This window comes from Eutrigla gurnardus (genome assembly GCF_963514095.1).
Source record: "Eutrigla gurnardus genome assembly, chromosome: 23".
Taxonomy (NCBI): domain Eukaryota; kingdom Metazoa; phylum Chordata; class Actinopteri; order Perciformes; family Triglidae; genus Eutrigla; species Eutrigla gurnardus.
The window spans coordinates 5,300,744-5,325,118 of record NC_139934.1 but is presented as its reverse complement, the minus strand read 5'-3'; the positions used below and the strand labels follow the sequence as shown (position 1 = coordinate 5,325,118).

The following is a 24,375-nucleotide window of genomic DNA, read 5'->3' as shown; positions in this document are numbered from 1 at the left end:
GCCCGTCACAGCACTGCTTGCAGTTTTAATTATATTTACAGTTTTGTGCCTCAGTTGCCAAAAATGCTACACGGCCTGAAAGAAATTGAACATTAAAGCAGAAATGTTGTGATTTAGTATTATTTGAATATTTTCAGATGGTGTTGTTTTTCCCTGTAACATTTTTTAAAATGTTGTTTTGTGGGACGTTTCCGAATACATTTTGCAGAGATTGCAAAACTCTTTGCTGCAAATGTGCGGTTCTGGGTCACTGGTGTTTGAGTGAAACTGAATCGGACGGCCTGAGCTGTTCCACCACCGTCCTCACTGAGGTGGACTACTTTCTTTCCTTCCCCTCAGCTGTGATTGGCTCCGGCACAATTTCATGTTGGTGAAAATGGTAAGTAAATTAATTTATTTTATGCAGTGAGTGCAAAACGAGTTAACAACTTGGATCAGTGTACTTTATTTACTGTAATATGGAAATTGCCTACCGCTTATCATGCTCCTAACCCAATGCATGCTGGGATAGGTGCCACTGAACCGTAGTAAGTAGGTAAAGAGATGACTGTATAACTGAACATGAAGTTAATTTTATTATCTTGTTAAGTCGTTTCCGGTTTGTCTTTGGTGATCTAATAAACATTATTATTATTATCGTTGTGACTCAGAATGTTTGAGGACCGCTGCATTAGACAAACTGTACACGTGTAGTTTATGTTCAATATTTACTTCTTATGTGCGCTGTCAAACAATAAATGGTGTGGAAAATGGCATTAAAAGGAACTTTACCCTCATGCTGAAGTTTCACGTTGGTGCCGAGCTGAAAAGATTTCTCAGAGGAAGAGTGGGAGTGTCGGGGACGATGCCGGGTTATTCTGTGAGTACACTGAGATTTGTCTCTCTTTATGATACAGAATAAGGCGTGTGTTGAAGAGAAAGCCTTTACATTTATATTGAGTTCATGTATTTAGCCTATGAGTGATTGGTTGCGAGGTTCAGGGTTTATTCTGCAGGCAGGTTTGTTACAAATGTCACAGGTTTCTATTTAATGTGACACTAAATTGTAGCTGGATGATCAAATACGAATCAGATTTTTATAGAACAAACAAACACATTTGCCAATAATGAAAGCCAAGCTTTTTTAAAAAACATTTTTATTCTTAAAAGATGTCTGATGGCGCTGACAGTCGATGCATAAAACATTAAACACATCCGGGTCAAAGTAAAGAACATACAGAGGGGAAACTTGATGATTTTCTGACTCCATAGCTGCACTATCACCAGTGTACCGACGCTGATGTTTCAAACAACTTATTATTGCTGCTTGTAGAACCAGCGACCTGCTCTTATAGTCGTCTACTGGAGGTATAAAAACAAGAAAGTGACATAATACTCCACCAAAGAAGGAAGTGGACAGTAAACACACATTATATGGATTATTATAATTGAATGTATTTTGTTACTAATATATGAACAACTGAATATTAAATGTAAATGATCTGCTAATAGATCAACTGTAGAAAATGCTGTCTGGTATTAGGAAAGCAGAGGTGCACACAATAATTGCTGCTTGCTAGAGGATGTGGTCTTTCATGTTGGCATCCATTCCATTGGCTCACTCCTTACAGAGGCCTTCATTAATCCTGGAAGATCTATATGAGGTGTGAAGGGACAATGTATTAATAATTGGTTTACTGTAGTACAAAGTCTGTTGAACTTGACTTTACCTGCAGCTGATCATGTCCTCACATAAACGTTCTCTTCTTCTGGTTCATTCATATTCTCTGTAAAAAGCATCAGACGAATGCATGAAAAGAGGATTTCCCTTTGTTTGTTCAGGCATTTAATTCTCACCACAGAACAAAAGTACTCACTTCCTTCTTAGCAATCATCACCTTTAACCCCAACCACAGAATATGTAACTAGCGGGGTCGTCAGTCAACTGAATCATTTCATTGTAGTATTTAAAAATAGTACTTTGTTTACTGCTCTCTCTGTTAAACTCAAAGAATATACTATACCATGTTCTGGTTGTTTGGAGCCTCTGATTTCTTCATAGACACAAGCATCACCTACAGAGCAGTGAAAATCAAGGTCATATCAATCATTGTGATCCCGTTAAAACCATTTGTATATCCTCTTAAACAAAGGGGGAAATGTTAGCTTTACGGTTTAGGATGATGCCTAAAGGGAATCATAACTCAGGCTGACCGTGGAGAAGAGAACTGTAGACTTGTTGTTGAGGATCAACCAGGTCTACAGCTGGGCTCTGATTGGTGCTCTGAGACCTGCTGGGTCCAAAACACGAAGTAAATTAGGTGGATTTAATACGGAACATGTAATGCACCGCTGTTATGTTCAGAATGAGAGGAGGGAGACTTGTACTAACCTCATGAAGCTTGAATCTGTAAAAAAAAAAAAAAAAAAAAGGGATTTTATATTGTAAGTCATCGTATTGTTTCCATGACTTGGAATTACACCTTTGACTTTTTATCATCGGACTGTAATCAATGTGATATAAGAAGGAAAACATCTCACATTTTGACTTTCTGCAGTGATACAGACCCAGCAGCAGGATCATAATCATTAAAACTCCACAAACCAACCCGGTGATCAAAGCGACAGGAAGTGGAGAGCTTTGTTCAGACCCGGGCACTGAGACATCACTGTGAACTACACACAAATCATGAGAAAGATACACAAGTATTACTACACACTCGCTTAAATCCTTGATCACATACCTTTCGATGCTACTCATGTAACATTGTTATCTCTATGTAATTACTGAATATCTGAATATATAAAACACAGTTTAAATGAAACAAAGCAGACTTCTAATTCAGTTCTAACTTTTTAAATCATTCTCACATTTTACCGACATCCAACTCTCTGGTGACTTCTGACCCCATCTAGTCAAAGCCTCACATCTATACAAGCCTTCATCTGACTTTGAGACTGCAGAGATAGCCAGCTCCCCTCTGCCCTGATTTGGGAGGAGTTTTCCATTTTTATAAAATTCAACATTAGAAAGAGCCTCGTCTGTCTTCGACTTGCAGCCGAGAGTGACAGGACGTCCCTCGGCCACAGGAAGGGCAGGGCTCACCAGGATCACATCGTTGTCTGGAACAAGATCCAAGAAGATGAAGTTTTGGTCAGAAAGACCAGCTGGTGCAGGTTGAAATACTGCTGAAATACTTCAAATTAAAATAATTTAAAACTCACAACTTATAGTGATGTTGACTGCATTGCTGAACTGTCCTGTTCCAGACTCACACCAGTACACTCCACTGATCCGGGTGCGGTTCATGATGCATGTGGATCCAGTCATTGTTCCCCAGATAGTACAGGACAATGGGGAGCCATATGAAGAAAACCTGCTCACTCTCCACTCAGTGGAGTTTCCCTCACAGCTCAGTGACGGCGACTCATCCCTGAAGTGTTGCACTCTGTCAGGACTCACTGAGAGAGATGCCGCTGGATTGAAATCTGAAAAACAAGACGTAATGAGGGGACGATGGACATAATCCTGCAGGTTTATTGTGTTCTTAATCTTTTTAATTGTTGGTGAGAAGAAACAAAGGATCACACCAATAGAGACATAATTGCATTAACGTCAAACCTGTCGGCAAACTAAGGTGGCCTTCCAGTAACGTAAGAATGTGAATGTGACTAGAATATCTCCATAATAACTAAATGTCTTCTTTTGTGCAAGAATGGAAAAGTCAAGACAAACCTACCTCCAGACCAGACAAACGTAGTGTCACTATAATGAGTGGAGTAGACTGGATCTCCTCTTTCAGCCCTGCACATATATCCTGCCGTGTGCGTCTGTCCATGAACAATGTAGGGTTCAGTCCTGTTGGTGCTACCAGGTAGCAGCTCATAACTGTAGGAGTTGTTGGAACTCTCTAAGGGTTTGGGAACAGCCTTATACCAGTAGAACCTCCATCCTGCAGACGGATGCTGAACACTGCAGTTCAGAGTCACCGAGGCTCCAGGACTCAGCCATGATGGAGACACAGTGAGATCAGGCTTAGGTTTATCTGTTGGACATGATTTCACATAACGAAGACATGTTATGATGAGTCAGTGGAGCACTACTTGTATCCTACTTAGTTCTCGATCTCCAAATGTATCACACAAGTGTGAAGGTGCATCGTCTTAAAATATATCAACCAAACTAACATTTAAAATAATATAAACGTTTTTTACATTCAGCAAAATAAAACAGGTGACTTACTGGAATCAAGTTTCAAAGTGAAAGCACCACTCCAGTCTGTGTAGATTGTGTATTTTTTACTTCTGCCCCTGCACCGGTACTTTCCACCGAGTGATGACCTAATCATGTGGTCACGTGGGTTTTGAGGTCTGTATGAGTTGGGTGTCGACCATTCGTACTTCCACTCAGTGTCTCCTCCATCCTCGACTAGACACACAAGAGTGATCGTCTCTCCAGAGTATAACTCAGGCCAGTTGGGTTGCAGAGTCACAACAGCTCTGCTTTTAACTGTCCATGATTCAACATTATCAGTGTATTAAAGGTCAAATATGTTTTATTATGAATAAGGATTATTTCTATATTGTGTTCTCCATATCAACTCACCAATTTTTCCTTCACTGTACTCCGTGTAGAAAACTGGGTTTCCTCGTCCTCCTCTACACCAGTAGAGTCCTCTTTGTGAGACACGGATTTGTCCGTTTGAGAGGAGAATGTAATCTTGTGTGGTCAGTGGTTCAGAGGATATATCGCCTCTGTACCAGAAATATTTCCAACCAGAGGATGATGATGATGATGGTGATGATGGTGATGATGGGCCCACAGAGCAGGTCAGGGTCACATTGTTCCGTTCATAGCCTTTGCTGAGACGGGCCTTTGGTTGTGCTGTTTAATGTAAAACAAAGACATGAATATGGTCATTATCTTCTTGGTGCTGCTACATTTAATGGAAGAAAATAATGTAGTAATATGAATTACTTTTAAATCTGTGTATATAATTAAGGTGTAGCGACCTGATGGAAATTAATCAACGGTGACCATCACATACATTAACCACTGAAAGTGTAGATTAACTTAAGCTAACGTGGATTCTAGAGAATAAAAACTCCCTCTGCTTCACTCTGGGAAGGTTATACGTCTGCAGCTCCTTAATGTGAAAAGTACTCACGTTGCATTTTCAGTTTTACTGCTTCAGATTCTTCGTCCTCAAATTTACACGAGTAAGAGCTCTCGGTTGACGTCGGAGAAGTCGTCACTTCAAATGTGTTTTGACGGTTTATTTCCGTTTCTATCAATGATCCGTTTTTGTAGAAGGTTGCCTCCTCCTCTCTCTGATCACGATGCCGACAGCGAAGCGTCACCGACTCTCCTCTGAACAAGGTGGACGCAGGAGTTTGCAGGATCACATCTTTGTCTGTGTAACACAGATGGTTCCTTTTTCTTTTTAATAAATCAGTTCAATATATCACAAATATATATAATATATATAATAAAAGACAACATTTCCCCTGAAGGAGGCGCCACTTTCAAACTGCCCAGTTTGATACATTACTCTTATCACTAATAAGGGACACTTTGTACATCAAGATGCATTCATTTCTAGGATGTACCGTCCTGTATTACTCTCTCACAACAGATACTATGATTAAATATGTGATGATTGCTCCTTTAAACAAAGGATATTATATACATTCATACATTATATATATAAGAACTTTAAGCTCATATCACATTATATCATATTAGCACTTTGTCAAACAGGGTGATCATATTCACATGGCTCATAAATAAGTGATTTGTCATGTAGTAAAACTTTGAGAACTTACCTGATATAGTTAGAGAGACTTTATTACTTTCTTTTCTTAGAGATCTGGACCACTTATAATCACCAACACAGTGATATTCACCACTGTAGACTGTAGTTAGAGGTGATGTATAATTCTTATGTCCGTTGAAAGGGAGAAAAGTGCGACCATCCCTCATGATCGTGTAAATCCAGTCGTTGTCATTTCCTTCCCTCATGTCACACATGAAGGTAACAGACTCTCCGGTAAATAAAGTGGACCAGTTTGGCTCAATGGTCAGCAGAGCATCTAGAAACCAACACAAGATGCATGAAAGTGAGATGTTTTATTTCCTGTCACTGCACTTATCCTACAGTTAAAAGGTGATACTGCTTCATCCCGAGTGGATATCAAAAGAATAACTGTGTAATTACCTTGAGCTGGTTCACAGTAGAGGACGAGAGCTGAAACAGAGTTTGAAACATCGTCATACATTATCAAACTGGCTGTAAAACAAACAACATCAGGCATTTAAGACGTTGCATCGATGGGAACTATGATTTAAACAAAGTCCTCACAGAGAAACCCCAGCACACGGAGCACAGCGTGTCCCATCCTCACGCTGCTTCTGGGAAATGCTTCTATTCTGTGGAGAGAAAGCTTAAGACACACCAAGAACATTGGATGAAATCAGGAACTGCAGAGAAAATGAAGATGTATCACATTAAGTGTGGGACCGGAGGTTTCATCATCTTCTGCTTCTGAGTTTACACGGTCTGTTTCCTTCCTTTTCACACCATTCTCACACAAATAGACCAGTTTGAATTACGACTTTGAAAATGATATATTTTACTTTCTTTCCTGCATACCGGTAGATATGAGGCTCCTGTTGCCTCACAAATTGTCACTAATTATTCATGCTGCTGCTTAAAGCTCCCTTTGTCATCCAACTGGGAAAATTCACTAAACATAACAAAAGTTGAACTGCAGTATACGGTAGAGATTTAATGGTGAAATTCAGTTGTTTTTTGTCACAACTTCCCCCACAACAATCTACTGTGCACCACAAACCAGGAACAGTGTTATTAATACAGAAGCAGGTAAGTATAATATGCAGACCAAGCCAATGTAATGCACATCAGTATTTACAGTTCTGATACTGCAGCGCTGCACAGTAGGAGGGACCTGGGTTCAGGTTGCTGTGTATGCATTGCCACTCTGAGAGCAACTTCACCAGTAGGGGGCACTGTTCTGCCGACTTGTTCTATGGGAGACTGCTGGCTCGAAACATGAATGGTTCCTATGGTCAAACTCATGAGTATCATAATAACTCTGTGTATTTTTGCAAGAAATCATTTAAGCAGCAGTAATAACTCTTATTTTGGAGAAATGTTTTCCCTACAGATGATGAAGTGTGTCATTGAGCATGTCTGTCTGTTAATCTTACTGCAGCGTTTCTCCTTTCCAAAGAAATTTCAATGTGATGTCATGTCGATGACTCGGCAATGACTAATGGCAAAATCTTGTTTTTTAAAATGGAATATAATGAAGAAAGAGCACAGACCAATTCAGCATGTTGATTATTAAATTATTAATGTGATTGCGATGGTACATCGGAAGAATTTAATGTAAAACAGCTGGCTGTAATTTTCTTTAAATTTTTTCAAAAAGAAAATGTTTTATCAGGCCCGACCAGACTACATGTTCGCTCCCACTTTCCCCCCATCATTTTTTTTGTTATGGCTGCTCATCACCACAGAGTTGATAGGCCAGAAGAGGAAACAGACTTTCTGTCCCCACTGGGAGGTTGGCCGCCTCCGATGCTTCACCTGCTTCCTTGCATGCAGTGCTGTACTGCTGACTGGGGATCTGCTGACTGGGGGTCTGCTGACTGGGGGTCTGCCTACATGGTACGTACACCTGCGTTCAGTTAATGTATTGGCATTTACAGTATCTGTTTACCTGATGCAGTATAGGTCAGGTTAGCAGGATTGCCTGTTCAGTGAGTTTGCAACTGCTTTAAAGCTAATTTTGTAAATCATGCTTCATTTAAAAAAAAAAATAACATCCAATAATTCATCCATTTAAAATAACAAAATAGGTTAAAGTGTGGATGGGGATCACCAGATGACCCCATGATACAATAATATCACAATTCTTGTCACAATATGATTTAAAAAAATGTAATAACTTATGTTGTGATACATTTTCACCGTGATAAATGTCATTAATGTTGCATCATGCTCCAACTGTTTATTGTCTACAAAGTGAAATCCTGCTGGCTTTAACCAACAAACAAACAAAAACAACCTCCTCGGCACCATCTAGTGGCCTGAATAAGGATTTCTTACCAAAAGGTTCAATATGTATTTGCAATATTAATAGTTTATATAATGAAACGTTTGAACAGAGGTCTGAACGAAGAGGGCGGGTTTTTTTTTTCAGTTTGGTGATGTGTTCAAAGTCAAAGTTTCTGTGATGTTTCCAAATGACCTACCCTGCCTTTAAAAACACTTTTTAAAAAAGTAAAATAATTATTTAAAAAAACATGATGACAGACAGACAGAGAACACAGTGGGGAATTTAAAAGTACGGAAGAACTTAGTGGAGGTTTTTACATGGCAGTGAATTATATCACATGACAAGATGACATTTCTGTCTCTTCGTTCCCTGCAGTGCTGGATGTGAGGATGAGGTGCACTTTGTTCTGTATGCTGGAGGTATTCTGTGAGTACATGCTTCACTTTCTAAGTCCAAGTCACTTTTAAAAGTTTGTCTGAGAGAGCAGCTCACGTTTTTCTTTTTTTTATTAACACTATTTCCGTAGTTTGGATCTTGGCTGGTGGCTCGACTCAACACAGGAAGTTGTGATAGCTGCTTTATCTGCAATAATGTTCCAAATAAAAAGACTAATTCAGTATTGCTCTTTATTTTAGTGGTGAATCCACTCCTCTACGTTGGACAAACTCAAGGTGATTGCACAATTCCCTTCCTTTATTGTTCTCGATTTTGTCTGTTACCATAAACCATGTGGCAGATGAACTTCTTCTTGTTATTAGGGCCACGGGGCAATCGTACCGAGCACTGGCCCCTACAGCTATAAGCTGAAGGGACCAGTGCCCTGAGCCCCGAGCACTATTGTTATTCATAGGATTTTTTCCTACTTATTATTATTTTGCCTCGAAATTCGATTGCCTAAAACTCCTAGAGCTTCAAGAGTTGTAGGACAAGTTATATATCAAAACGTGCGGTTCGATCGGGATCGGCGTGCTATTGCTTTTCTTAGCCGAACACGAATTTTTCGCGACGTAAGTCGCGAAAAACCAACGACATTTTCCCATTGACTTGAATGGGACGAGCGAAAAAAAAAGAAGCAGAAATTGTAGCTTTTCAAACGCCTGCTACTCAGGCATACTTTCACCTAGAAACTCCATTTAAACTCTAAAACGTAGACACAAGTCTTGTGTGCTGGTGTGCCAATCCGCGTTTCAATAGCTCATATAGTTTTTGATCACTCACTGTTCAATGACCATGATCGTTTTGGGAGAAATCATGAGATTATAATGGATGTGTATTGCGCGGAACCTTCTGGGCTAGAGTGCGTGACATCATCAGTTAGAGTGTGAGGGCTTCTCAGAGTTTTTTCCTTTCCAAACTCCTCCCGGCCACGATCTTCACTCTACAGACGTGATATTTTCCAATTTTGTAGACAAACTTGTCCTGTCTCTCACAATGTGCTCAAAATCTCTGTGAGTTTTACAGAATTTGAACTAGCAACCTCTAAGCGCGGCCAAGTCTCTTTTTTTCCTCATCCGCTCTAATGTTAATTGAGAAGCAGATTTTCAAAGAAACCTGATATGAACAGCATTTTCTAACTCGCCCTAGCGTCCACATTTCTGACACTAGGAAAAAATAAAAGTCATCAGTGTCTTCAGCCGAGTCTTGTGGCGATAACGGTGCGAAAATTTTGGCGATAAGAGTTTCGGTGTGAGCGTGGCAAGGTTTTGTTCGGACCCAACGCAGAGGGGGAATTGAGCGATAGAGAGAAGCAGAGAGACGCTCCAAAGCAGTCATACACACGCAGCAAGGGCCGTTGCCATGGTGACAGCACTGTGGGGCACTGATCTTCATAGAGTGCCGAAGCGGAAGCAGGAAGTAACGGCGCCATGGGTCCTTTCGGAGCGAAAAAAATGAATGGTGTTCAATGGACGGAAAATAATTATTATCTGATCCCCCGGTCGTTATGCCTTGGATTACACAAATGTTGTTTATAGGCTTAAATTATAATTTTCCATGTCAAGAGTTTGACCGTTTATTGTGCAATTCTTCAGTTAAAATTCATTGAGAAAACACAATGATAAAGACTACATGTTGTGTCGCGTATGTGACGTCACGTCATCGCCATCTCCCCATCGGCGAAGTTGAGGCTCTCCACATGACCCGACTTATAGTGGTTCTCCCCCCTTTCGATACTTTTATTCTGCCCTTGGAAAAAAGCGGTGAAGTGGAGCAGAGAAACAGCCATCTCGGCGGACTTCGGACTCGGCGGGTGGTGACGTATATCATTCGCGACGAGAACAGCGAGGAGCTGTAGTTCACAAAGCGGCTCACACAAAACCTAACTTTATCAAAACTCTTCGCGCTTAATTGTCGTCTTCTTTGCGTGAAAAATTTTCTTTAAATATCACAAAGAACATATGTGAAATCCATGGCACAATTCAAACGGGACCAGAAAATAATTTGTATCTACCCATTGAATCGCATTGATATTTTTTTGCTTTTGAGGACCCATGTCCCGGAAATGGAGGGGCGGGACTTCACCACTCTATAACTGACAGCAGGTGTGCTCTGATTGGTGGACAAGAATGTACTAAAAACTACATTTAGTAGTGGGATATGTAGTTTTTTTAGTCAAACGTCTTCTTCTCGTCCATACTTTCACCTAGAAACTCCATTTAAACTTTAAAATGGAGACACGAGTGGTGTGCTCTGATTGGTGGACAGGAATGTACTAAAAACTACATTTAGTAGTGGGATATGTAGTTTTTTTAGTCAAACAGCTTCTTCTCGTCCATACTTTCACCTAGAAACTCCATTTAAACTTTAAAATGGAGACACGAGTGGTGTGCTCTGATTGGTGGACAGGAATGTACTAAGAACTACATTTAGTAGTGGGAAATGTAGTTTTTTTAGTCAAACGTCTTCTTCTCGTCCATATTTTCACCTAGAAACTCCATTTAAACTTTAAAATGGAGACACGAGTGGTGTGCTCTGATTGGTGGACAGGAATGTACTAAAAACTACATTTAGTAGTGGGAAATGTAGTTTTTTTAGTCAAACGTCTTCTTCTCGTCCATACTTTCACCCAGAAACTCCATTTAAACTTTAAAATGGAGACACGAGTGGTGTGCTCTGATTGGTGGACAGGAATGTACTAAGAACTACATTTAGTAGTGGGAAATGTAGTTTTTTTAGTCAAACGTCTTCTTCTCGTCCATATTTTCACCTAGAAACTCCATTTAAACTTTAAAATGGAGACACGAGTGGTGTGCTCTGATTGGTGGACAGGAATGTACTAAAAACTACATTTAGTAGTGGGAAATGTAGTTTTTTTAGTCAAACGTCTTCTTCTCGTCCATACTTTCACCCAGAAACTCCATTTAAACTTTAAAATTGAGACACGAGTGGTGTGCTCTGATTGGTGGACAGGAATGTACTAAAAACTACATTTAGTAGTGGGATATGTAGTTTTTTTAGTCAAACGTCTTCTTCTCGTCCATACTTTCACCTAGAAACTCCATTTAAACTTTAAAATGGAGACACGAGTGGTGTGCTCTGATTGGTGGACAGGAATGTACTAAAAACTACATTTAGTAGTGGGATATGTAGTTTTTTTAGTCAAACGTCTTCTTCTCGTCCATACTTTCACCTAGAAACTCCATTTAAACTTTAAAATGGAGACACGAGTGGTGTGCTCTGATTGGTGGACAGGAATGTACTAAAAACTACATTTAGTAGTGGGATATGTAGTTTTTTTAGTCAAACGTCTTCTTCTCGTCCATACATAAAACAACTCCGTCTCGTTTGAAATCTCGAAGAATCTCATCGTAATGTACACTCCGGCAGTAGCCCCCGTGGCCCTTTCAAAATTTCCCGGCGGGGGAATTTTCTAGTTGTTATTAATATGAACAGAGACAAACAGGCCTGTTGTGACTATACATCCTAACTGGCCGAAGATGTACGCGAAAGAGAGGATCACTCTAAAATATGAGATAAAGAACGGAGGAAACGATGGATGGGAATACGAATGGAAAACGTCCAGCTCAATAATTCCTCCCAAGAAGAGACAATACATGATTAAGAGCGCCTCTAATCTCCACAGTGGATCCTACGGATGTGCTGGACGAAACCAATCTCATCAGCGGTCCTCAACTCAGTGGAGTCCAGACTTGAAATTGACAATATATCTCAGTAAGTTTCATTTATTTAATTGTTAATTAAAGGTTTTTTAAGAAAAGAAACCATGTAAAACAAATCCTCCTTTTTTTTCTGACAGATGCGCCGATGCCGGTCCTCACAGTGTCTCCATCATGGCTGAGTCCCGGGGCCCTGGTGAATCTGAGCTGTGGTGGGCTTGAACATCCCTCTGCAGGATGGAAGTTCTACTGGTTCAAGGCGGTCCCCAAAGACACTGGCAGCTCCTACAGGCGTATACCGCTACACGCCAGCAAGCAGAAGAGACAGAGTTCTATCAGCGTTCGTGGGCAGGAACACACCACCGGGTATTTGTGTCGCGCTGCAAGAGGAGACTCATTGTATCACACTCAGTATAGTGCACAGAGGTTTATCTGGTCTGGAGGTCAGTACACTTCCTTTCTTTATTCCTCTCACCGGACATAGTTATTCTGAACTAAATCCATAGAGCACATCTCTCTATTCCAGCGTTTCCTTATTCAAATTCCTGGCTGGAATTTATGTTCCTCGACAACAAAAATATTTACATATCATTAAATACATCATACAAATATGAAAAAGACAAAAACACAAAAAAAAAAATCAATCATTCAAGTTCAAGTAGTTCAAAAAGGGACAGGAGGAAGCTAAGCTTATCAAGTCCTGCCCCTTCTTTACATTATCACGTTTATTTACATAAAGCTCATATCTTTGTGAAATAGTCATTATCCAAGTCTGAATATGAGATAATAAACGATAATAACAAAATAAAACGATCAACCGCTGCATAACTGTTCATTAAAAAATAATTTGAGGGTGTACACAGTTTTAAAAATGTTTTTTAAACAAAATCTTTGTAATACTCCATCATTCTGATTTGATCAACAAATGGTGAAATGAATCTTCTTTTTGTAAAATGTCAATCATCATTTTATAATCTGATTTTTGGTGTGAAATCTGAAAAAAATATAATATATATAATATAACATAATTTATTTCCATATGTCGGGTGGAAAAGCAAAATCCCACCACATTTAAAAACATTTTGTCCCCCACTGCAGCAAGAACTTGAATTAAGTTAAACTTCTGAATTAAATCAATAATTGATTTATTGATTAAATGTTTTAAACAAAAGGATCACAATCTAACATTTCAATTCCACTGTCCTTAATTGTAAAATATACTTTTGCTGTGTGTTGTTTAATCATTCTTTTATTTTCAGATTTCAGCCCAACAGTGAATCTCACAGTGAATCCCGACAGAGTGCAGCACTTCTCGTCTGAGTCCGTGTCGCTGAGCTGCGAGGGAGGGTGATGAGGTTCACTGAAACCGGCCTCTTGTCCCACTGTTACGACTGGGGCACCATGACCGGATCCACATGCCACATCAGCCACCTGCAATACAGGGACGCAGTGTACTGGTGTGAGTCTGCATCGGGAGATGTCAGCAACGCCGTCAACATCACCGTACACCGTAAGCTTTAATCACACAGGTTTCACCTGGACAAAATGCTACAAACATATTCATGGTAGTGAATTCAAGGTTTTGGGATATTCCCTCTTCAGATCACTAAAAATGACAATAATTGGTGGTTCTAGGGATATTTTAACAATGTTTCTTTCTGCAGTTTCCAGGCCTGAGAGCAGTCCATCCCTTGTGCTGCTGCTCACCGGAGTCCTCCCTGGAGCCGTATTGGTCATCCTCCTGCTCTTAGTGTATCGCTACATAAAGTCCAAGGGTGAGAATACAATTACAGAGGCGGTAAATGGCACAGAAATGAGGAGATTTTGCTGCCAAAAAATAAAGATAGAAATGTCTTCTTTTACAGATCCATCCAGTGACAGGTTGGTGCAACCCTCTCTTCCCTCACTCTGAACCTAACTGTTACGTTCACTGCAGTTCCTTTATATATATTTATATATGTTTAGACCGGAGCAGCCTCAGATCACCGATCTGGATAAACGGGTCGACCCGGATGCAACTCAAGAGCACATATATGCCTCACCTCTTGAAGGTTAGCCTTCCTTAATCCCGTTAATGCCACCATCAGAATTCCCTCACCTTGAAATGAACTATTTTTTTGCACGAAGCCACTGAAATGTCAGAGATGCAGTGATGTGATTTTGTCTCGATTTTCAACTGACCCGTAGCTGACCTATGCATGTACGATACAATCGGCGGCTGTAAAGACATGGGAAATGGTACGGTACAAACATTTTCAATGTGGAAGTATTGGAACCCTATTTTATTTGTAACGGATTGAATGATTTTGAAAGAATTCTTATTTTTAGGTGGATATGCCAAAGAAGTGGGTGATGATGCCACGTTTCATTCGATTCAGCTGAAAGGTATCGACGAGAAGAGTGAGCGTGAAGATCCAGTGGAAAGCTCGGACTACTATAATGTATAATGTGTATCCATGGTAACCACAGGTAGCCCAAGCTGTCCACCTGGGTCAAAAATGTTATTTAAAAACATCTACATTGGAGGTAGGTTAGTAGCCTATGCAGTTTTGATGATACAATTCAAACGTCAGAGGGCCAGCCCATGTTCAGAATTATTTTCAGCTCCTTTAAAAAGAAAAAAAAATGTGACTTTGTTTTGTTGATGATAGAAGTGTATCATCAACAAAACAAGTTGCACAGATGACAACTTGAAAAACGTCACATTCATGGCAGTTTTTTTAGTAGTACAACTGCTCTTCAGATGTGTTTTAGTACTTTGTAGCGAGTAAATGAAATAATTTAAAGCTCAGCAAAAAGGAGGGAGTGACGGTGAGAGTGCTCACTCCCATATTTACCAAAAAAAATGTGTTTTTGTCTCCTCCTCCTAAGGATAATTAGTCCCATGAACAATTTAGATATTTGTTAACTTTCATAATATTTAACGGTTGTTTCATCAATATCACCAATACCTAATGGTTTACTAGCAATAAGCTCCTTATGTTTTTCCTGGTAGTCTAAATGTTGCATAACTTATTATAAATAATACATTTAATTAATTCTATTATTATTATTATATTACGATATGTAGAAGAAAACTCTTCAGGTCCAATTCTGTGGCTGGTTCAAATGAGGTTTAATCACTGACAGTGGAGAAAAGAAATTCACAGTGTATCCATGAAGATCCAGTCTGCCGAATGGCCTGGCCGAGTTGGATTTATACAGAACATTCGGGAGAACAAAAGGGAAGGCGTCATGAGTGGATTTGCATTGAATCAACACATGTCTCTCTGCAGAGGAAGAGACATCTGTTGATGTCTACAAGGTGTGACCGTTCTCGGGACAGCTAGACGATGTCACTACAGGGGTCACTCATCGGGCCTTGATCAATGTATGAAAAACAAATGTTATGGAGACAGTTCAGGAAGAGGGAAAGATCAAAGAGTCTTTTCATCAAGACGGCAAGGGTTAAATTCAATAGAAACACCTCAGCAGGACATTTGATATTCCCGAGAGAAAGGAACATTATATGAAGAACAAATAAGAAATGTAAGGTAACACATTTTCTTCTACAGTTGCTTTGTGGATTCCTGCTGATTATTCTCCTGCTGGCGTGGCGTTGCTACCGGAAGTCAAAGGGTGAGACCTCGTGCTTCGGTACTTTTGATGGATCTGACGTGAAAGAGTAGCGCCTCGGTTTCCAATACAACACAATGAAAACGAAGACCAATCCAGCAATCTCCCACTCTCTTCCATACGGCTTAAAAGCATCCGGAAGAAGGGTAGGGGCTTGAGATGCAAGCAAGCAATGCTGTAGTTAAGAGACTGCCAGCAATGCCGGAAATACAAGAAAGTACAGGTAGTTTATTTGTCTCATCAGGACGGCGTGATGAACCGGAGGAGAGCTGCGTTTACTCTGATGTGAGGATAGGATCGGCTGCAGGTACGGTCACTCGCACATCTCCATCCAATATTTTGCGTTGAAAGTATTAAATCAGGTCAGATCACAGCAGAAATCCTAGGTGGCTTCCTCATTTTTTAATTATTGGTCCTTGAAAGCTGTGACTCGTTCCCTCCTGTCTCATTTGTATTTATGCACATTCTATGTGAATGAGAGCCCGTCATAATTTTGAGGACTTTCGGATAACATCTGTTGATCATCTATTGAATGTAAAACAATAATTCAAACTCGTCACCTCTCTCTTCATAGGAAAATCATCTCTTGCAGTAACAGAAGAAACGGTTTATGCTCAAGTCAAAGTGGGAACGGCTCGTGGTAATAATGCTGATATGTAGTACGCATGTTTGAGATTTATGCCTTTAAATTGTAAAGCAAATATGTCTTAAATAACTTTTAATCTGTTTTCTCTTCTTCTCCAGGTCCATGAGAGAAGCAAATGCATTTTTCATGTAAAATGAACTTTCCTTTTAAATGTGGATCAATAGTGTACTTTGTTTTACACTTTTAATCCTTTTTAAAACATGCAATAAAGTTTTTATGTGCGTGCTGCCAATCATGTTTTTATGTCCTTTTCATGCTATTTATATGTACAGTTTTGAGCCTCAGTTGCCAAAAAATCTGCAACATTAAAGCAGAAATGTTGTGATTTAGGATTATTTGAATGTTTTCAGATGGTGTTGTTTTTTCCTATAACATTTTTTAAAATGTTATTTTGTGGGAAGTTTCCGAATACATTTTGCAGAGATTGCAAAACTCAAATGTGCGGTTCTGGGTCACTGGTGTTTGAGTGAAACTGAATCGGACGGCCTGAGCTGTTTCACCACCGTCCTCACTGAGGTGGACTACTTTCTTTCCTTCCCCTCAGCTGTGATTGGCTCCGGCACAATTTCATGTTGGTGAAAATGGTAAGTAAATTAATTTATTTTATGCAGTGAGTGCAAAACGCGTTAACAACTTAGATCAGTGTACTTTATTTACTGTAATATGGAAAAATGCCTACCGCTTATCATGCTCCTCACCCAATGCATGCTGGGATAGGCGCCACTGAACCATAGTAAGTAGGTAAAGAGATGACTGTATAACTGAACATGAAGTTAATTTTATTATCTTGTTAAGTCGTTTCCGGTTTGTCTTCGGTGATCTAATAAACATCATTATTATTATCGTTGTGACTCAGAATGTTTGAGGACCGCTGCATTAGACAAACTGTACACGTGTAGTTTATGTTCAGTATTTACTTTTTATGTGCGCTGTCAAACAATAAATGGTGTGGAAAATGGCATTAAAAGGAACTTTTCCCTCATGCTGAAGTTTCACGTTGATGCCGAGCTGGAAAGATTTCTCAGAGGAAACTTTCTGTCCCCACTGGGAGGTTGGCCGCCTCCGATGCTGGAGCTGCTTCCTTGCACGTAGTGCTGCGCTGCTGACTGGGGGTCTGCTGACTGGGGGTCTGCTGACTGGGGGTCTGCCGACTGGGGTCTGCCGACTGGGGGTCTGCTGACTGGGGTTCTGCCGACTGGGGCTCTGCTGACTGAGGGTCTGCCTCCATGGTATGTAAACCCCTGTTCAGTTAATGTATTGGCATTTACAGTATCTGTTTACCTGATGCAGTATAGGTCAGGTTAGCAGTATTGCCTGTGTGTGTGTGTGTGTGTGTGTGTGTGGGGGGGGGGGGGGGTCTTTGTGTTCAGTGAGTTTGCATCTGCTTTAAATCTAATTTTGTAAATCATGCTTCATTTTCTTTAAAATAACATCCAATAATGTATCCTTTTAAAATGACAAAATAGGTTAAAGTGTGGATGGGGATCACCAAACGACCCCATGATACAATATTATCACAATTCTTGTGTCACAATATGATTTTAAAAAATGTTTGCGATATTCAAGTATTGCAATAACTTATATTGTGATACATTTTCACTGTGATAAATGTCATAAATGTTGCATCATGCTCCAGACAAGCTGAACTGTTAATTGCAGTCTGCATAGTGACTGCACCAACAAACAAAAAAAAAAACCTCCTAGGTACCATCTAGTAGACTGATTAAGGATTTTTTCCCAGAAGGTTGAATATGTATTTGCAATATTAATAGTTCAGATAATGAAATGTTCTCCTAGATACTGGTTTATAGGTTTTTATGAGTAGAACCAGTTGTAATATTTAGTCTTGTCTAGCTTGTTTAAATTCTTGTGAAGCTGTTCATACTGAGTGGGCAATTACCTAGTTTCAGCCATCTCAGCTGCAGTGAATAGACTTGATTGGAGGGGGGAGGGGCTAAACCTGCATGTGGTAAACCAAGCACTTAAGAGCTTGTCATTACAGCTGCAGCATCAGGACAGCCAAACGAAGACAGTTGAACAAAGACAAGGGAGTCGATATGTGGGAGTCCATTGAGGTAGGCATAACATCTCAACCACCACCCATCACAGCCATGTGTCCCAGTCAGGACATCACACTGGAGAAAATTTTACCAGAGACCCCTCGCTCGAGGCTGTAACCCATCCAATCTCTGCTACCCACCATTCTCCACAGGTACGGAACTTGAAGTACTAGGGGGGGGGGGGGGATGGAACTGCCAGTCTGCAGTCAAGAAAGCAGACACCATTTCAGCGTATGCCTCCCTGCAAACTCTCCACTTCCTGGCCCTTACGGAGACCTGGATCACCCCATAAAACACTGCCACTCCAGCTTCCCTTTCAACTGTCTACTCGTTTTCACACTCCCCAAGACCAACAGGTCGAGGATGGAGGAACTGGACTTCTTATCTCACCCAGGTGGTTCTACCAGGTCCTTCCTCTGGACCACCTAACCCGATCTGCACTTGAATTTCATGCCGTCTCTATCACCCTTCCTTTCAAGCTCAGCATCATAGTGATCTATCGCCCACCGGGTCCTCTCTGTGACTTTTTAGATGAGATGGATGCCCTCCTAAGCTGCTCCCCTGATGATGGCACACCACTCGTCATCCTCGGTGACTTCAACATTCACCCAGGAAAGCTGCATTCATCTGAATTCGTTGACTTCTCCACATTTGACCTCACACTCTCCCCCTCTCCACCCACCCACCATTGTTTTACACTTTTATTCCTTTTCAAAACATGCAAGAAAGTTTTCATTTGCTTGTTGCCAATCGTGTTTTTATGTCCTTTTCATGCTATTTAGGGCCCGAGCGCCGACAACGTCGGGCTGCGAAGCCCTATTGTTATTGCAATGTTTTTTTTTATTTTTCTTTCACGCCTTCGACCTTCGAAATCCTCTTGGAGTACAAAAGTCCGCCTGGGAAAATTTTCCGCCATCTTGGATTTTATGAAAAACAAGAAGTTGTTCATTCCTCGGACACCCGATTTGGACGGAATTTGGTACGCATACTCGTTAGACCTAGCTGTGGTGATGGTCTGAAAAGCCTTTGAAAATATGCATTTAATCAGAAGATATCGGCCAATGAACATAAGAGGGTTGGGCCACCAAATCGCAATTAGCATAACTCTATAACCTTTGGGCCAAAAATGACGAAACTTGAAACCTATGTTGCCATAGCTTCAAAGAACATACATGTCAAGTTTCATTAAATTGAGTAATGTTTGGCGCTGCCACAAATTTCCAAAAAGTGCCATTTTTGGCCGTTTTTGGCAGTTTTTGGTCATTCACAGGGGTCGTACTAAATCGAACTTGTGCTATACCGTTGATCCGATTGATACCAAAATTGGATATGTGGTTGTAAAGGCCTTAAGGACAAAAAGTTACTCAAAGATGCTCCAAAAGTCTAGGGGCGTGGCCACGGCGACGCCATGACTGCGCTACTATTTTCAACCTTCAGGCATTTAAACTTCACCGTTTCTTCTCCGATCTGCTCCAAAATATTCATGCTTGATAAGAGTCAGGTCCTGAACACAACTGCACTGCAATTTTAACTCACAGGTAGAGCGCCACCTAATGGCGACATGAAATGTGTCTAATTTTAGGCCCTTTTTCTGAGCAACAGCCCCCCCTCTAGGTTAAGCGTACACGCATGAAATATTTTTTCCTAGATAGCCCAAGTAGAGATGTACAAAAAAGCCTCTGAGACCCACCGCCTAAAGTCATGATAAAGTGGGTAAAAGGAGGAGAGGTCACACTAGGGGGAGGAGGAGAGATGTCAGGAAGGCATGGACATGTGTGTGAGCTCTGTGACTGAAATGTAGTTTCACTTGTGAATGCAGCCACTACACGACTGCACGTGACAGACAGATGGCTTTGGATGTCAATCGCTTGTGTCTAAACTTGCGCTACAAGGAGGTTGCCGCTGCACAGGTAGGCAGCTGCCACGCTGCCATGTGAATGCAGGCACTCCACGACCGCACGTGAGAGATGGATGCCTTTCGGTGTCAATCGCTTGTGTCTCAACTTGAGCCACGAGAAGCGGCCGCACCAAGGGTAGCGTCCACGACACTGCCCTGTGACCGCAGGCAGTCCACGAGCGCATATGAGCGAGGGCCCGTCACGGCACTGCTTGCAGTTTTAATGATGTTTACAGTTTTGTGCCTCAGTTGCCAAAAATGCTGCACGGCCTGAATGAAATTGAACATTAAAGCAGAAATTTTGTGATTTAGGATTATTTGAATGTTTTCAGATGGTGTTGTTTTTCCCTGTAACATTTTTTAAAATGTTATTTTGTGGGACGTTTCCGACTTGGATCATTGTACTTTATTTACTGTGTTACGGCCTCATAGACTTTAGTTGACTTAGGCTCGATGAGACCATAGCACATAGAAGGGACACCACAAGAATTAAGTTTCAAAAGTTTATTTATTAAACTTAACGATTACTGGGGAAGAAAAAAGAGAAAAAGAAAGTTAACCTTTAATCATTCAAAGTATTCAACCAAAAGGGAGAAGGAGATCCCGGCCAAAAAGAACAAAAGGGGAAAACGCAGGGCCAGCCACGCTGTGGGCCGTCGCACCCTGTGTTTTCCCACTAAGAAAAAGAAAGAAATAGGGCAAGCCTAAAACAAATACGACAAAACAGGGCTGCCAGGGATCTCCAACCCAAACTAAAATAATAAACTAAAATAATGAACTTCTGACATAAAGACAGAAGTGGGGGGAAAAAAACAGGGTTAACTGACAACCAAACGAACCTTCCCCTTTTCCTGCTGAGCCCAGAGTGAGAACCTGAGGCCTCCCTCCTCCACCTTTTTATCCCCAGGCTGATTACAAATAGTCTACCAGCCTGGAGAGCAGGAAGAAGGAGGAGGGAGGGGAAACAGCAGCAAGAAAAACAACACTACCTGGCCACACATAACATACTGTAATATGGAAAAATGCCCACTGCTTATCATGCTCTTAACCCAATGCATGCTGGGATTGGTGCCAATGAATGGTAGTAAGTAGGTAAAGAGATGACCGTATAACTGAACATGAAGTTAATTTTATTATCTTGTTAAGTCGTTTCCGGTTTCTCTTTGGTGATCTAATAAACATCATTATTATGATCGTTGTGACTCAGAATGTTTGAGGACCGCAGCATCAGACAAACTGTACACGTGTAGTTTATGTTCAGTATTTACTTTTTATCTGCGCTGTCAAACAATAAATGGTGTGGAAAATGGCAAAGGAACTTTACCCTCATGCTGAAGTTTCACGTTGGTGCCGAGCTGGAAAGATTTCTCAGAGGAAGAGTGGGAGTGTCGGTGAGGATGCCGGGTTATTCTGTGAGTACACTGAAATTTGTCTCTCTTTATGAATAAGGCGTGTGTTGAAGAGAAAGCCTTTACATTTATATTGAGTTCATGTATTTAGCCTATGAGTGATTGGTTGCGAGGTTCAGGGTTTATTCTGCAGGCAGGATCGTGGCAAATGTCACAGGTTTCTATTTAATGTGACACTAAATTGGAGCTGGATGATCAAATACGAATCAGATTTTTATAGAACAGACAAACACATTTGCCAATAATGAAAGCCAAGCTTTTTAAAAAACATTTTTATTCTTAAAAGATGTCTGATGGCGCTGACAGTCGATGCATAAAACATTAAACACATCCGGGTCAAAGTAAAGAACATACAGAGGGGAAACTTGATGATTTTCTGACTCCATAGCTGCACTATCACCAGTGTACCGACGCTGATGTTTCAAACAACTTATTATTGCTGCTTGTGGAACCAGCGACCTGCTCTTATAGTCGTCTACTGGAGGTTTAAAAACAAGAAAGTGACATAATACTCCACCAAAGAAGGAAGTGGACAATAAACACACATTATATGGATTATTATAATTAAATGTTTTTTTAATAATATATGAACAACTGAATATTAAATGTAAATGATCTGCTAATAGCTCAACTGTAGAAAATGCTGTCTGGTATTAGGAAAGCAGAGGTGCACACAATAATTGCTGCTTGCTAAAGGATGTGGTCTTTCATGTTGTCATCCATTCCATTGGCTCGCTCCTTACAGAGGCCTTCATTAATCCTGGAAGATCTATATGAGGTGTGAAGGGACAATGTATTAATAATTGGTTTACTGTAGTACAAAGTCTGTTGAACTTGACTTTACCTGCAGCTGATCATGTCCTCACATAAACGTTCTCTTCTTCTGGTTCATTCATATTCTATGTAAAAAGCATCAGATGAATGCATGAAAAGAGGATTTCCCTTTGTTTGTTCAGGCATTTAATTCTCACCACATAGAATAAAAGTACTCACTTCCTTCTTAGCAATCATCACCTTTAACCCCAACCACAGAATATGTAACTAACGGGGTCGTCAGTCAACTGAATCATTTCATTGTAGTATTTAAAAATAGTACTTTGTTTACTGCTCTCTGTTAAACTCAAAGAATATACTGTACCATGTTCTGGTTGTTCGGAGCCTCTGATTTCTTCATAGACACAAGCATCACCTACAGAGCAGTGAAAATCAAGGTCATATCAATCATTGTGATCCCGATAAAATCATTTGTATATCCTCTTAAACAAAGGGGGAAATGTTAGCTTTACAGTTAAGGATGATGCCTAAAGGGAATCATAACTCAGGCTGACCGTGGAGAAGAGAACTGTAGACTTGTTGTTGAGGATCAACCAGGTCTGCAGCTGGGCTCTGATTGGTGCTCTGAGACCTGCTGGGTCCAAAACACGTAGTAAATTAGGTGGATTTAATAAGGAACATGTAAATGTTATGTTCAGAATGAGAGGAGGGAGACTTGTACCAACCTCATGAAGCTTGAATCTGTTAAACAAAAAAAGGTGATTTTATATTGCAAGTCATCGTATTGTTTCCATGACTTGGAATTACACCTTTGACTTTTCATCATCGGGCTGCAATCAATGTGATATAAGAAGGAAAACATCTGACGTTTTGACTTTCTGCAGTGATACAGACCCAGCAGCAGGATCATAATCATTAAAACTCCACAAACCAACCCGGTGATCAACACGACAGGACGTGGAGAGCTTTGTTCAGACCCGGGCACTGAGACATCACTGTGAACTACACATAAATCATGAGAAAGATACACAAGTATTACTACACATTCGATGAAGATGAAGTTTTGGTCAGAAAGACCAGCTGGTGCAGGTTGAAATAGAAATACTTCCAAATTAAAATAATTTAAAACTCACTATCTATAGTGATGTTGACTGCATTGCTGAACTGTCCTGTTCCAGACTCACACCAGTACACTCCACTGATCCGGCTGCGGTTCATGATGCATGTGGATCCAGTCATTGTCCCCCAGCTAGTACAGTATAATGGGGAGCCATGTGAAGAAGACCTGCTCACTCTCCACTCAGTGGAGTTTCCCTCACAGCTCAGTGACGGCGACTCTTCCTCGAAGTGTTGCACTCTGTCAGGACTCACTGAGAGAGATGCCGCTGGATTGAAATCTGAAAAACAAGACGTAATGAGGGGACGATGGACATACTCCTGCAGGTTTATTGTGTTCTTAACCTTTTTAATTGTTGGTGAGAAGAAACAAAGGATCACACCAATAGAGACATTATTGCATTAACGTCAAACCTGTCGGCAAACTAAGGTGGCCTTCTTGTAACGTGAAAACGTGAACGTGACTAAAATATCTCCATAATAACTAAATGTCTTCTTTTGTGCAAGAATGGAAAAGTCAAGACAAACCTACCTCCAGACCAGACAAACTTAGTGTCACTATAATGAGTGGAGTAGACTGGATCTCCTCTTTCAGCCCTGCACATATATCCTGCCGTGTGCGTCTGTCCATGAACAATGTAGGGTTCGGTCCCGATGGTGCTACCAGGTAGCAGCTCAT

General features: G+C 40.7%; 2 protein-coding genes and 2 long non-coding RNA genes across 4 annotated transcripts; 2 read left to right on the top strand and 2 right to left on the bottom strand.

The window, feature by feature from the left end:
- Positions 1–2,595: 2,595 nt before the first annotated feature.
- On the bottom strand, positions 2,596–4,472 carry LOC311009104 (high affinity immunoglobulin gamma Fc receptor I-like; the record flags this gene model as incomplete). Its single annotated transcript, XM_084003078.1, has 5 exons — positions 4,223–4,472; positions 3,720–4,025; positions 3,205–3,468; positions 2,858–3,102; positions 2,596–2,655 (listed from the first exon to the last, which is right to left on the bottom strand). The coding sequence occupies exons 1-5, from the start codon at positions 4,326–4,328 to the stop codon at positions 2,596–2,598; spliced, it is 981 nt and encodes a 326-aa protein (XP_083859204.1). The 5' UTR covers positions 4,329–4,472.
- Positions 4,473–4,603: 131 nt separating this feature from the next.
- On the bottom strand, positions 4,604–6,030 carry LOC311009008. Its single transcript, XR_014596600.1, has 3 exons — positions 5,806–6,030; positions 5,148–5,393; positions 4,604–4,864 (listed from the first exon to the last, which is right to left on the bottom strand). It is a non-coding gene; the product is annotated as an uncharacterized lncRNA (long non-coding RNA).
- Positions 6,031–8,444: 2,414 nt separating this feature from the next.
- On the top strand, positions 8,445–13,530 carry LOC311009103 (uncharacterized protein; the record flags this gene model as incomplete). The annotated part of the gene is made up of 5 exons (XM_084003077.1): positions 8,445–8,490; positions 8,700–8,735; positions 12,146–12,234; positions 12,320–12,622; positions 13,439–13,530. Exons 4-5 carry the CDS (start codon positions 12,328–12,330, stop codon positions 13,528–13,530), a joined length of 387 nt encoding a protein of 128 aa, XP_083859203.1. The 5' UTR covers positions 8,445–8,490; positions 8,700–8,735; positions 12,146–12,234; positions 12,320–12,327.
- A 2,189-nt stretch (positions 13,531–15,719) lies between these two features.
- Positions 15,720–16,535, top strand: LOC311009216. Its single transcript, XR_014596621.1, has 3 exons — positions 15,720–15,797; positions 16,039–16,101; positions 16,369–16,535. It is a non-coding gene; the product is annotated as an uncharacterized lncRNA (long non-coding RNA).
- Positions 16,536–24,375: the final 7,840 nt, after the last annotated feature.